At 39.7% G+C, this 12056-nt stretch overlaps 1 protein-coding gene across 1 annotated transcript in view; it reads right to left on the bottom strand.

Annotated features, from left to right (window-relative positions):
* Positions 1-2639: 2639 nt before the first annotated feature.
* The window catches only part of fbxl16 (F-box and leucine-rich repeat protein 16), a 30757-nt gene continuing 21340 nt past the window's right edge, over positions 2640-12056 (bottom strand). The window contains exons 5-7 of the mRNA XM_046416123.1: positions 11802-11886; positions 11262-11325; positions 2640-4568 (exon numbers count right to left, since the gene is read on the bottom strand). Coding sequence (XP_046272079.1) covers positions 4420-4568; positions 11262-11325; positions 11802-11886 — 298 coding nt within the window. The 3' untranslated portion in view covers positions 2640-4419. The remainder of the gene's footprint in view (positions 4569-11261; positions 11326-11801; positions 11887-12056) is intronic.

Genomic DNA, 12056 nt, shown 5'->3' with positions numbered 1-12056 from the left:
CGTTTCCTTTTAATGTCAGTTGATTGCAGTCAGAACCACAACTATTAGCTTTAAAATTATTTGTTTTTCTTTGACACATCAACAACTTATTTCCGTTTTAGATAAACACTTTAGCTTATGGGAGACTTTATCAATGTTCCTCTTTACCCATAGTTAGACATAGTTTCAGATGCCTTCATGAATCAGATTAGAAGTAAAAATGCATGTTGAATGCAAAGCTTAGCCTCGGTTATCTTATGGACACAGTGCCATATTCACCCCTTTAGATGTTTTTCCCCTTTTTATTGCTTTTATAAATTGAATAACTATCAATATAATTGATATAATTTTTGACACAAATGTACCAAAGAACTTTCATGTAAAGTTCTATTTTATTAAGTAATGTCAATTAATTAAAAATATAGAATGTAAAATAAGTGATTGTATAAATACTCATCCCCTTTAAAGTGAATGACCTAATTCAAAAGAGGTGAATGTGTCTCAAGTGATTGTAATATAAAGACACCTGTGTTTGAAGACTCCAGTCACTGGTTAATCAGTATTCCTGGCTACAAATAGCTTGTCTACAACAAAAGAACCCTCCAAGAAACTCTGAGAAAAGGTCATTGAAATGTATAAGTCAGGGGATGGATACAAAAAAATTTCCAAGTCAGCAAGATATAGGGAAATCCTGGAGGACAACCTGAATCTGTCTGCAAGGGAACAAGAACTTGAGAGAGGATTTATTTTCCAGCAGGACATTGACCCAAAGCACACAGTGAAAGACAACAAGGTGAATGTTCTGGAGTGGCAGAGTCAAAGCCCTGACCTCAATCCAATTGAGAATTTGTGACTGGGGGTGAAAGGGGCTATTCATGCCCGATACCCGTGCAACTCTGAGCTTGAGCAGTTCTGCATAGAAGAATGGAGTAAATTGTAAAGTCCAGATGGGCAAGACTGACTGAGACAATCCACAAAGACACAGTGCTGTAATTGTGGCCAAAGGTGCATCTACTAAATGCTGACTTGAAAGGAATTAATGTTTATGCAGTTACTTATTTTACATTATATATTTTTGATTAACTGATATCAACTTGTAGAAATCTGTTGACTTTGACATTTAAAAGGCTTTTTTTGTTTTTTGTTTTTATCAAAAAGATCCAAATTATATTATGATTTAGGACTACAATTACCTTGATTCCATGATTCCATTTATAAAAACAATAATAGGGGAAAACATCTGGGGGAGATCATTTTAATAGGCACTGTGCATATAGGAATCTAAGGTGTAATACAAAAACAGGTTAAGTCAAATTAGTTTCTGCAGTGTTGGTTTGCTTGCCGTTCCTTATGATTTGACATAGCATATTTGTGGTTACAATGTATTGCTCATAGTGTTATCAATAGATCCAATGGCCAGGGCTGCAGAAACAAGACCCAAGTTGAAATAAACCTGAATTATCCTTTAACTGAGTTGAACCTCTCAGGCACAAGTTCTTCCTTGATTGTGTGCACCTCAGTACAGACTCCATCTATGGAAATGCTCATTTAGTTTAAGGTTAGAGGTCATATACACTACATTGCCAAAAGTATTCACTCACCCACCCAAATTATACAGGCCAATATATTCAGGTGATTCAATCATTTCCATGGCCACAGGTGTATAAAATCAAGCACCTAGGCACGTACACTGCTTCTACAAACATTTGTGAAAGAATGGGCCGCTCTCGGGACCTCAGTGAATTCCAATCTTGTGATAGGATGCCACCTGTACAACAACCTGTACAAGTCCAGTGGTGAAATTTCCTTGCCACTAAATATTCCACAGTCAACTGTCAGTGGTATTATAACGAAGTGGTAGGCCATGTAAAATGACAGAGTGGGGTCAGTGGATGCTGAGGCGCATAGCGCACAGACGTCGCCAACTTTCTGCAGAGTCAATCACTACAGACCTCCAAACTTTATGTGGCCCTCAGATTAGCTCAAGAACATTGTGTAGAGAGCTCCATGGAATGGGTTTCCATGGCTGAGCAGCTGAATCCAAGCCATACACCAAGTGCAATGCAAAGTGTCAGATGCAGTGGTGTAAAGCACGCCACCACTGGACTCTAGAGCAGTGGAGACACGTTCTCTGGAGTGACGAATTACGTTTCTCCATCTGGCAATCTGATGGGTGAGTCTGGGTTTGGTGGTTGCCAGGAGAACAGTACTTGTCTAACTGCATTGTGCCAGGTGTGAAGTTTGGTGGAGGGGGGATTATGGTGTGGGGTTGTTTTTCAGGAGCTGGACTTGACCCCTTAGTTCCAGTGAAAGGAACTCTGAATGCTTCAGCATACCAAGGGATTTTGGACAATTCCATGCTCTCAACTTTGTGGGAACAGTTTGGGGATGGACCCTTCCTGTTCCAACATGACTGCACACCTGTGCACGAAGCAACTTCCATAAAGACATGGATGAATGAGTTTGATGTGGAAGAACTTGACTGGTCCACACAGAGTCCTGACACCTTTGGGATGAATCAGAGCAAAGACTGTGAGCCAGGCCTTCACGTCCACCATAAATGCCTGACCTCACAAATGTGCTTCTGGAAGAATGATCAAAAATTCCCATAAACACAGTCCTAAACCTTGTGGAAAGCCTTCCCAGAAGAGTTGAATCTGTTATAGCTGCAAAGGGTGGGCCAACATCATATTAAACCCTATGGATTAAGAATGGGATGTCACTTAAGTTCATATGCGTCTAAAGGCAGATGAGCGAATACTTTTGGTTATATAGTGTATGTTGCCTGCCACTTTAGCTTATTTTATGTTTTGGCTCATGTTTTATGTACTTCCAAACTCTGGTTTGTCTTTAAATGCCAATTTATGCTTTTAAGTATACAGACATACTTGTCAGCTTCCAGTGATATCATTAATAGGTGAGTAGAAATTGTAAAAAGTCAGTTGATTGATTGCAGGGCTGAGGACTAAGAAGAGCTGTTACATGACGTCATATCAATCATTTGAGAAGTTAAACATGATTTTAAACATAAGTATAAAAGTCCATTAATATGGTTTCTGACTCTGGATTAGTGGGAATATTTGTCAAATTTCCACAATCTAACTTATTTTTGAACTGCCATTTCTGACCCTGACCTTTAGTGGACACTTCAAAAACTGTTTAATATTAAGTACTGAAATCCATTTTCCCTTTTCTAGTGGCATTTAAAAGATGGAAAAAAGAAGGAGGAAAGTTTAATTCCAAAACCAAATATTCCCCCAGATAGAAAAAAAAGCACCTCACGAGCAAAAACATTGTTTGCAAAGCTCCCTCTTATTTACGAGTTAAATCCAGAAATATCAAGTCACCAGTGTCAGTTTCCCTCACTTTCTATTCACGATTCTTCCTTATTTGAGAAAAACACTTTTTATCCTCAGCAGAAACTTAAGTCAAATGCTTTCTGCACACTCAACTTTCCAGATAAGATTTGCTTTGTCCATGTTGCACTGCCTCAATGACTCATTTCCCTTTTAAAAACACAACATTCAGTTTATAACATCTTATCCTTCACACCTGTAAATTTAATAATCAAAAATGACAAAGAGATGGGGAAAATGTAAAACTAATGAACTCCAACCCTGTGAACTGTTTTTTTAAGACACAGAAATGGAAAAAGGTGGTGGTATCCCAAAAAGATGGGGACCTGTGAGTCTATGACACACACTTCACACATGGAGGAGTGAAGAAAAAGAGCAAGAGAGAAGATTCATCCCTGTCGTTCACTTTCTGAATTATATCTTTAGAACTCTCTGATTCCCATGTCTCCAGCTGGCATAAAAGAATAACTGCAGATGGTTGGTACACAGAGTGATGAAGATAGAAATGTCAGTACTCATGGTCTTGAGAACTTATATTATATATGTTTACAGTATGTGTGTGAGCGTGTATGAGCACATGTGTGAGTTCCACCGTATCGGCTCAAACACAAAAGTCTTCATTTCCATTTTCGTAATTCCTCAGCGCTGCACTTGGATCTGTTGGTCAATCCCTTCAGTATCCATTCAGCTAAAAAAGAAAAACCATCAGTCTTTAGAAAAGCTATCCTCTGTAAACAAAATCCTTTTCTTCATTCTGATAAAGAAACTTGCTGTCAGATGAGACGTCACACCAAGCTCTTCACTCCAGAATCTTCTTACATTAAGCTCAAACCCCATCCCATCATCTTCTGGGTTGGGAATCTACCATCATCTGCCTTCCTGCCTCTCTGTCTGCCTGTAGGCCAGTCTGCTCAGTGGGGTGACGGGTGAGTTAGGGGACAGGTAATGAAGAATGCTGTGGTACAATAAGAGCAATTCAGTCTCCTGGTTAGCATTTGAGAATACAGTGAAGAAGAGTAAGGTGGAGGAAGGTAGAAGTATGGCAACTGGTTGGTTGGTAGATCGGTGGGATGATTCCGTGGTCTTACTCGATGACCATGCAGTGGGGCAGGTGTTGAGAGTAGTATTTGAAGAGCTCAGCGGTGGCTCCAGGGCAGTTGGTCAGCTCCAGTTCCTCTAGGTCCTGCAGCTGGATGAGGCCTGACAGACCGTTAGTGGTCAGCAGGGGGCAGCCTGAGAAATACAACAGGTAGGGGACAACATTCAGCTGTGGGCTGTGTAACAAGAAAGAAGGGTTTACAATAAACATTTCATTTAATCAATTATCCTTTGGTGCATAAAATACAAGCAAATTGTGAAAAATACCCATCACAATTTTCTAAAGCCCAATGTGACATCTTCAAATGTGTTGTCTTTGTCACATAGCTGTCCAAAACAATTTCACTTCAATTTCAGTTTCAATTTATTTCTATATCACCTTATACAATCAAAATTGTCTCTAGATGCTTTACAGAGACCCAGAGCCTGAACCCCCGAGCAAGCAGACAGTGGCAAGGAAAAACTCCCTTTTAACAGGAAGAAACCTTGAGCAGGACCCAGCTTGCAAGGGAGAACTATCCTGCTGATTAGTTTATTATCACCAAAGACAAACCAAAGCAGTACATTCACAATATAGAAGCTGAAATTACAGAACTTTTGCTGTTTTACATTGAAAATGACTTAATGACAATAATAATAATAATAATAATAATAATTAAAGGATTTCCAAAATAGTTGCAGATTATATTTTTGTTAATTTGTTAATTAATTGATCAATTTGCAAAGAGTATTCACTGTCTATGAGACAGTGGAAGATAATATTTCCTGTTCTTGTTCATAGTTTTAAAAATATAAAGTTTGTCGTGAGTGTACTGGTAGAGGAAAGGCCATGGAATAATTAACATCAAATTCCATTAAATTCTTGATGTGACATCATGAGATATCTGTACAAAGTTTTAAGTCAAGATTTTGGTCATCTAAGCCGTGTATTTCTAAACCAGTGGCATGGGTGCTAGATGGCTCGTCGGGCTCCAGAATGGAACATCCCGATGATTTACATCCACCTAAGTGCAGTGTAACACTGTTCAGCTGATTAAATTGTATGAAGAGAAAATGCATAGACCAGCTACAATGCTACAAGAAGGGGTGGCAAGAATATGACTTGGAAATTTTAGAGGATGGCATATATATTTATTGCAGATGTCACAATGTCAAAATATGTGTTTTCAAGTGTGAGTTTTTAAAGTCAGTGAGAAGTTGTTTGTACTGAGCAAGCCAACAAATCATTGCATACTGTAGATTATAAATCGAAGTAGATCAAGTACGGCAAACAAAGAAGTTAAGTGTATGAAATATATTGATGTTAACGTGATGACTAAAAACTAAATGTGAAATCTGCAAATAAATATCTCTTCCCATGGGTTTGGCAAGACAATTCAAAGAAAGAAATAAAAGGAAAAAAGTAAAAGAATAAAATGAAGAAAAAGACGTATATAAAATAATAATGAAACTACAATGATAAAAAGTCTTTTTAAGATATTTAATTAAAAGCGCTTAAACAATAAGGTTTTCAGTCTGAATTAAACTGCTGCATTTGCTGGTGCACCAAGGAGTTGGTTCTGGTGCTGTGCTATATGATGACTAAAAGCTAGTAATCTCATTGTCTTACACAGTTATACTGCACAAGAATATCAGACCTAAGTTATATATTTAGGATATTTACAAATAAGTACAAAAACTTTAAAATTGTGACTTACTTGAAGCCAGTGTCGAGATTTTAGAACTGGGGTGTTATGTGTGGTCCATTTTGGAAAAAATAAATTTTGTTCTAAATGTGTGAGTAGGTGATTAATTGTGCATATGGTTACCTACATACATAATCTGTCACAAAACAAAGTTCATCCTGATTCATTTTGAAAGTTGGCACAGGAAGTGGTGATCCTTTCCTGATCCACTTCAACAACTTCAACAACTTCAATTAGACTACATTAGTCTAATTTGTTTCTGTTTAAGCTTCTGTGATAAGAAAAAGTTTGGGAACCACTACATTTGATCTTTCAAATTACAGTTTGTAAGACTCCAATAATCACTATCTCACCATCTTCCCTTGTTTATTTTGGTCTGCTCTCTTCTCTGTCTGATTAATAGATATAGTGATCAGGCAATACTAAGCATCAAACTAACTATTACTAATCAAGAAGACCACTAACTGCTATTTGGAACCCACACACAATTACATTAAAAATGAAAAAGTACAAGTATCTCAAAATCAGCCTTTTCAGGTAATGTTTATTCAGATCAAGGTACCCAGTGCTATGCTCCAGTTTCCATTCCTCTTTGCCTCTATGGCACATAACTTTCAGTACTGATATGCTATTACATGAAGAAACTGTTGACAGAAATTAGCAGATATGGCATACAGGTTGGTTTTAGAGTCATAATTCATTTATTCATCAGTCATTCACTTTTTCACCTTCTGAAAAGTCTTCTTGGCATTCATGTTGACAGATTCTAATTTATGCTTGAATCTAAATTTTGCCTTGAACATTGCACATTTCATTCTAAAATCTGCCATTTTGCTCACCCAGTCTTTGATCCTGAAAGCTTTATGAATTTCCTTCAGACATTGTTTTGGTGAGTGATTCAAGGTTTGGAGTTGGCATATTTTTTTCAGGACTAACTGGAATGGTGCTGTTTATGCAGAAATTGATGTAGTCCATAATGACAAAACCCTATTGTTCGGATCTCCATCAAAAATGCCCCAGTCAGTACATGTCAACAGTACAAAAGAACATTTTGACAGGACTAAAATGGTAACTTGTATACAGTGCCGAAAGTATTCACCCCGCTTCGCTTTTTCCACATTTCGTTATGTTGCAGTCTCATTTCAAAATGGATTAAATTAAATTTCTCCCTCAAAATATGTAGCATGTACAGAAGTATTGACACCCTTTGCTATGACACTCAGTATTGAGCTCAGGTGCATCCTGTTTCTACTGATCATCCTTCAGAAGTTTCTAAAATTTGAGTTGAGTCCACCTGTAGAAAATTCAGTTGATTGGGCATGAATTGTAAATGCAGACACCTGTCTATATAAACCCTCACAGTTGACAGTGCATGTCAGAGCACAAACCAAGCCATGAAGTCAAAGGAATTGTCTGTAGACCTCCGAGACAGGATTGTGTCAAGGTACAGACCTGGGGAAGGGTACAGAAAAGATTTCTGCTGCATTAAAGGTCCCAAAGAGCTCAGTGGCCTCCATAATCCATAAGTGGAAGAAGTTTAGAACCACCAGGACTCCTCCTAAAGCTGGCTGCCCCACTAAACTGAGTGATCGGGGTAGAAGGGCCTTAGTCAGGGAGGTGACCAAGAACTCAATGGTCACTCTGAGAGAGCTCCAGTGTTGCTCTGTGGAGAGGGGAGAACCTTCAAGAAGGACAACCATTTTCTGCAGCACTCCACCAATCAGGCCTGTATGGTAGAGTGGCCAGACGGAAGCCACTCCTCAGTAAAATGCATATGAAAGCCCACCTGGAGTTTGCCAAAAGGCACCTGAAGGACTCAGACCACAAGAAACAAACTTCTCTGGTCTGATGAAACAAATATTGAACTCATTCATGCTTGCATGAATGACAAGCGTCATGTCTGGAGAAAACCAGGTACTGCTCATCACCTGGCCAATACCATTCCTACTGTGAAGCATGGTGGTGGTAGCATCATGCTGTGGGGATGTTTTGTGGCAGCAGGAACTGGGAGACTAGTAAGGGTCAAGAGAAAGATGACTGCAGCAATGTAGAGAGACATCCTTGCTGACAACCTGCACCAGAGTGCACTGGACCTCAGACTGGGGTGAAGGTTTATATTCCAACAGGACAACGGCCCTGAAGACCCTGACCCAACGATCATCCAGCCAACATCACAAAGGAGTGGCTTCAGGACAGCTCTGAATGTCCTTGAGTGGCCCAGCCAGAGCCCAGACTTGAACCCTACTGAGCATCTCTGGAGAGATCTGAAAATGGCTTTGCACTGACACTCCCCATCCAACCTGATGGAGCTTGAGAGGTTCTGCATTGAAGAGTGGGAGAAACTGCCCAAAAATAAGTGTGCCAAGCTTATAGGATCATCCTCAAAAAGACTTGAGGCTGTAATTGCTGCCAAAGGAGATTCAACAACACTTATGTACATGTTATATTTTTGTTTTGCCTTTTTTATTTTTAATAAATTTGCAAAAAAAAGTCAAGCAAACTTGTTTCACTTTATCATTATGGAGTATTTTGTGTAGAATTTTGAGGGGAAAAAATGAATTTAATCCATTTTGGACTGTAACATAACAAAATGTGCAAAAAGTGAAACGGTGTGAATTCTTTCTGGATGCACTGTATGTAGTGCTTTCTCTGGTATAACTGACCATTCATCCATCCATCATTATCTGTACCACTTATTTTACCCTGCCCCCTGTGTGTGTGTGCGCTTATCTGCGCCAATCCAGAGCAGAGCTGGGCGGAGCCATGATACTCACACATCTCATCTGCACGTCACGTCACACGACGTCACACCCAGTCAATCACAGGGCCGACACACAAAGACAGACAATCACACACGCTCACTCCTGAGGCTGATGTAGAATGGCCAGTTAACCACGTGCATGTTCCTGGGACTGTGGGAGGAAGCCCAATTACCCGGAGAACATGCAAACTCCACACAGAAGGAGGGCCCAGGGCCGGACTAAAACCAAAACCCTTTTGCTACGAGGTAACAGTGCTAACCACCACACCACCATGCCACCCTTTGACCAACAATTCAAAGCATTTTAAACACAAGTCAGCATTCTCCCATTATCTTGCATGGTAAACCATCCATGCACAAAATAGCATCATAAAGCAACATAATCTGCACCATCTGCAGTGGTTCAGTGTTTCTACTAGTGGAACTTGCCGGCACTACACAGACATTTAGCGGGGAAAAAAAGCCATCAGAAGTTGTGTGATGCTTGGACCAGAAGAGGCTGCACAGAAAGCTGCCAGGCTTTGGAGAATATTGTTAGGATTGCTATCTTGTTCCTTATCTTGTATTTCTTTTTTCTTTTTTCCTGCTCGGTCTCCCGGTGGCTTGTCTGTGTTTTCAGGTGCCTGTCCAACCAGAGTGAAGCAGGGTGAAGCAGGCAGATTATCCACACACCTGTTTCTCATCATCAGCCTCTCCCACTCTACCTTCACCTCATTATACTGTCTCATGAAGTGGTACTCAATCAGGCTCTCTGCAACCTTCCCTTGTATTTATACTGTATGTTCTCTGGAATTAATGTCTGTTCTCTGTGTTCAGGTTCACCTGCCTGCTTCATCCCTGGCATTGGATCTTTTGGTTGTCAATTTTTTGCATTTTTGCCTGGACTCAGGTTGTTTTTTTGTTGGACTCTGAAAGAGTATTGTTTGTGTTTTTGAGGAAAATTAGTAAAGACCTTGTTTAATTTTTTTCCAGTCTTCATTCGTTCATTTATTTGGAGTCCTCTTTAGCTCTAAATCATAATGAATATGGAGGTACTGTCTGCTGCAAGGACAGCTAGTGGGAGCTGGGTGAATTCTGTCATCAAATCTGTGTCTTTTTGCACCTACTGGCACCACACTGTGGCAAAACTGTTTTTTCTGTTTTTGAACTAAGACCTCCTGTTGAGGAAGTAGTAGAAACTTGAATCTACAGGGCAGTGTCATCCCTATTGGAAGTCACTTGCAATCAGGCATCACTCTTAAATGTCCCAATAGCTAAACTTTTCATACATCTGTGCGTTAGACTTTCCAAAACTGGGACTGCAGCTCATGTGACAATGCATTTTTTCGGGGTGGCAGCCGTCACCCCATATGACCCTGTGTAGCATCTCATTAAACTGCGCATATTGTAGTTCCTGTTATATTCTGAAAGTCTGACATCTTCTGTTCTTTCAGTGCCCACCATTGTGTCTCTCCTACCTCCTTGATTATCCATACCTCCACCCAATTACTCACCTGTCCCTGGTCTTGCTATTGGTCGAACTTGTATATATAATCTCTGTTCCCTGCCGATGATCTTTGTTCATCACTTTCCAGCATTCTTCCTAGTGTTTGTTCCTATGGCTTTTGACTGAATTCTCTTTTTGGTTTCTGGATTTCTGCTTTTTGCTGTATCTCGCCTGCCTGCCTGGACTTGTTTGCCTTATTCCAACTTAACATATTGTTCCAAAGAAAAACCTTCTTCCTTCAGTAAAGACTTGAAATATTTTGGGTTAGGTTAGGTGGGTGGGTTAGTGGTTTGAATACATTTCAGGACTATGATGAGTACAGTAGATGAATTTTAATTCAAATCTCAAATCAGCTGGTTAGCGCTGTTGCCTCACACCAAGAAGGACAACTATATTCAAATCCCGGTCTGGACCCTTCTATGTGTTCTATGTTTGCATGTTCTCCCTGTGCCTGCGTGGGTTTTCTCCAGGTACTCCAGCTTCCTCCCACAATACCAAAAACATGCACATTAGGTTAATTGGTTACTCTATATTACCCCTTGGTGTGTGTGTGTGTGGGTGTGTGTGTGTGTGGTTGTCTGTCTTTGTGTGTCAGCTGAGATAGGCTCCAGCCCCTCCTCCCCCATGACCCTGACAGATAAGCATATAGAAAATGGATGGATGGATGGATCTCAAATCAGTTTCTGAAACACAAAATTAAATATAGTTGTATATACAATCTGTATGTTAGATTCCCTTTAACATACAGATACACAACACACACACACACATATATGGTTTTGTTTTTTAAGGTTAATTAAAGTCATTTTATTTAAAACATTATGCATCTTAGTGTGGATAGACATCAGACTGGTCAGAGGACTTTCTGTGAGGAAATATGGAGCAATAAATCATACCTGCAAGAGACAAGAGACGCAGACTCCTCATTCTAAACAAATGCTGCAGTCCAAAATCTTGTACCTGCAATCACACACAAACACATCACATCACTTTTTTAGTTGTCCAAATAAACAGATGCCTGTAGTTTGCTTGGTTGTAAAATGGAGTACTTGTAGAGTCTCTATAGAGTCTCTTATAGTGAATATAAAGTCTGCATTAAGGTCCAGTGTGTAGGGAGATGCAATGGCATTTAGCGGTGAGGTTGCAGACTGCAACTAACTGAATACCCCTCCCTTTGCCAAGTGTGTAGGAGAATTATGAAATATCAAATTCATGTCGTCATCTACGACCACGTGAAGTAGTATATCAATTGATAAGGTTCCAAGTTAGGTTACTTAGTTTCCTCATCTATAATGCATCAAGAAAATGTGTAATTTGCAAATGGTAAACTCTTCCCGTTTTTTTTTTTTTTTTTTTTTTTTTTTGAGTATGTGTGTGTGTGTATGTGTGTGTGTGTGTATGTGTGTGTGTGTGTATGTATGTGTGTTTTGTGTTACCTGACAGCACCACCGCAGATAGAGGCTCCTTAATGACGACATGGTGGACAAGTAGCCCAAGCCAGTGTCTGTGATCCGGACGCACCTAAAAGTAGACACAGCACACCTGAGTAATCCATTTCTTATTGACTCGTGCAGTGAGAAACACTGGTGAAATAATTTGGCCAGTTATGTATTGTTAATGTACTGCTACCTTTTGCATAGTTGTTAACATTCTGTAGTTAAATGTCAGTATCAGTGTACATTCATGCTGCA

Source organism: Scatophagus argus, chromosome 16 (assembly GCF_020382885.2).
Source record: "Scatophagus argus isolate fScaArg1 chromosome 16, fScaArg1.pri, whole genome shotgun sequence".
Lineage (NCBI taxonomy): Eukaryota > Metazoa > Chordata > Actinopteri > Scatophagidae > Scatophagus > Scatophagus argus.
The sequence above is the reverse complement of the archived record's forward strand: the minus strand, read 5'-3'. Positions and strand labels throughout refer to the sequence as shown.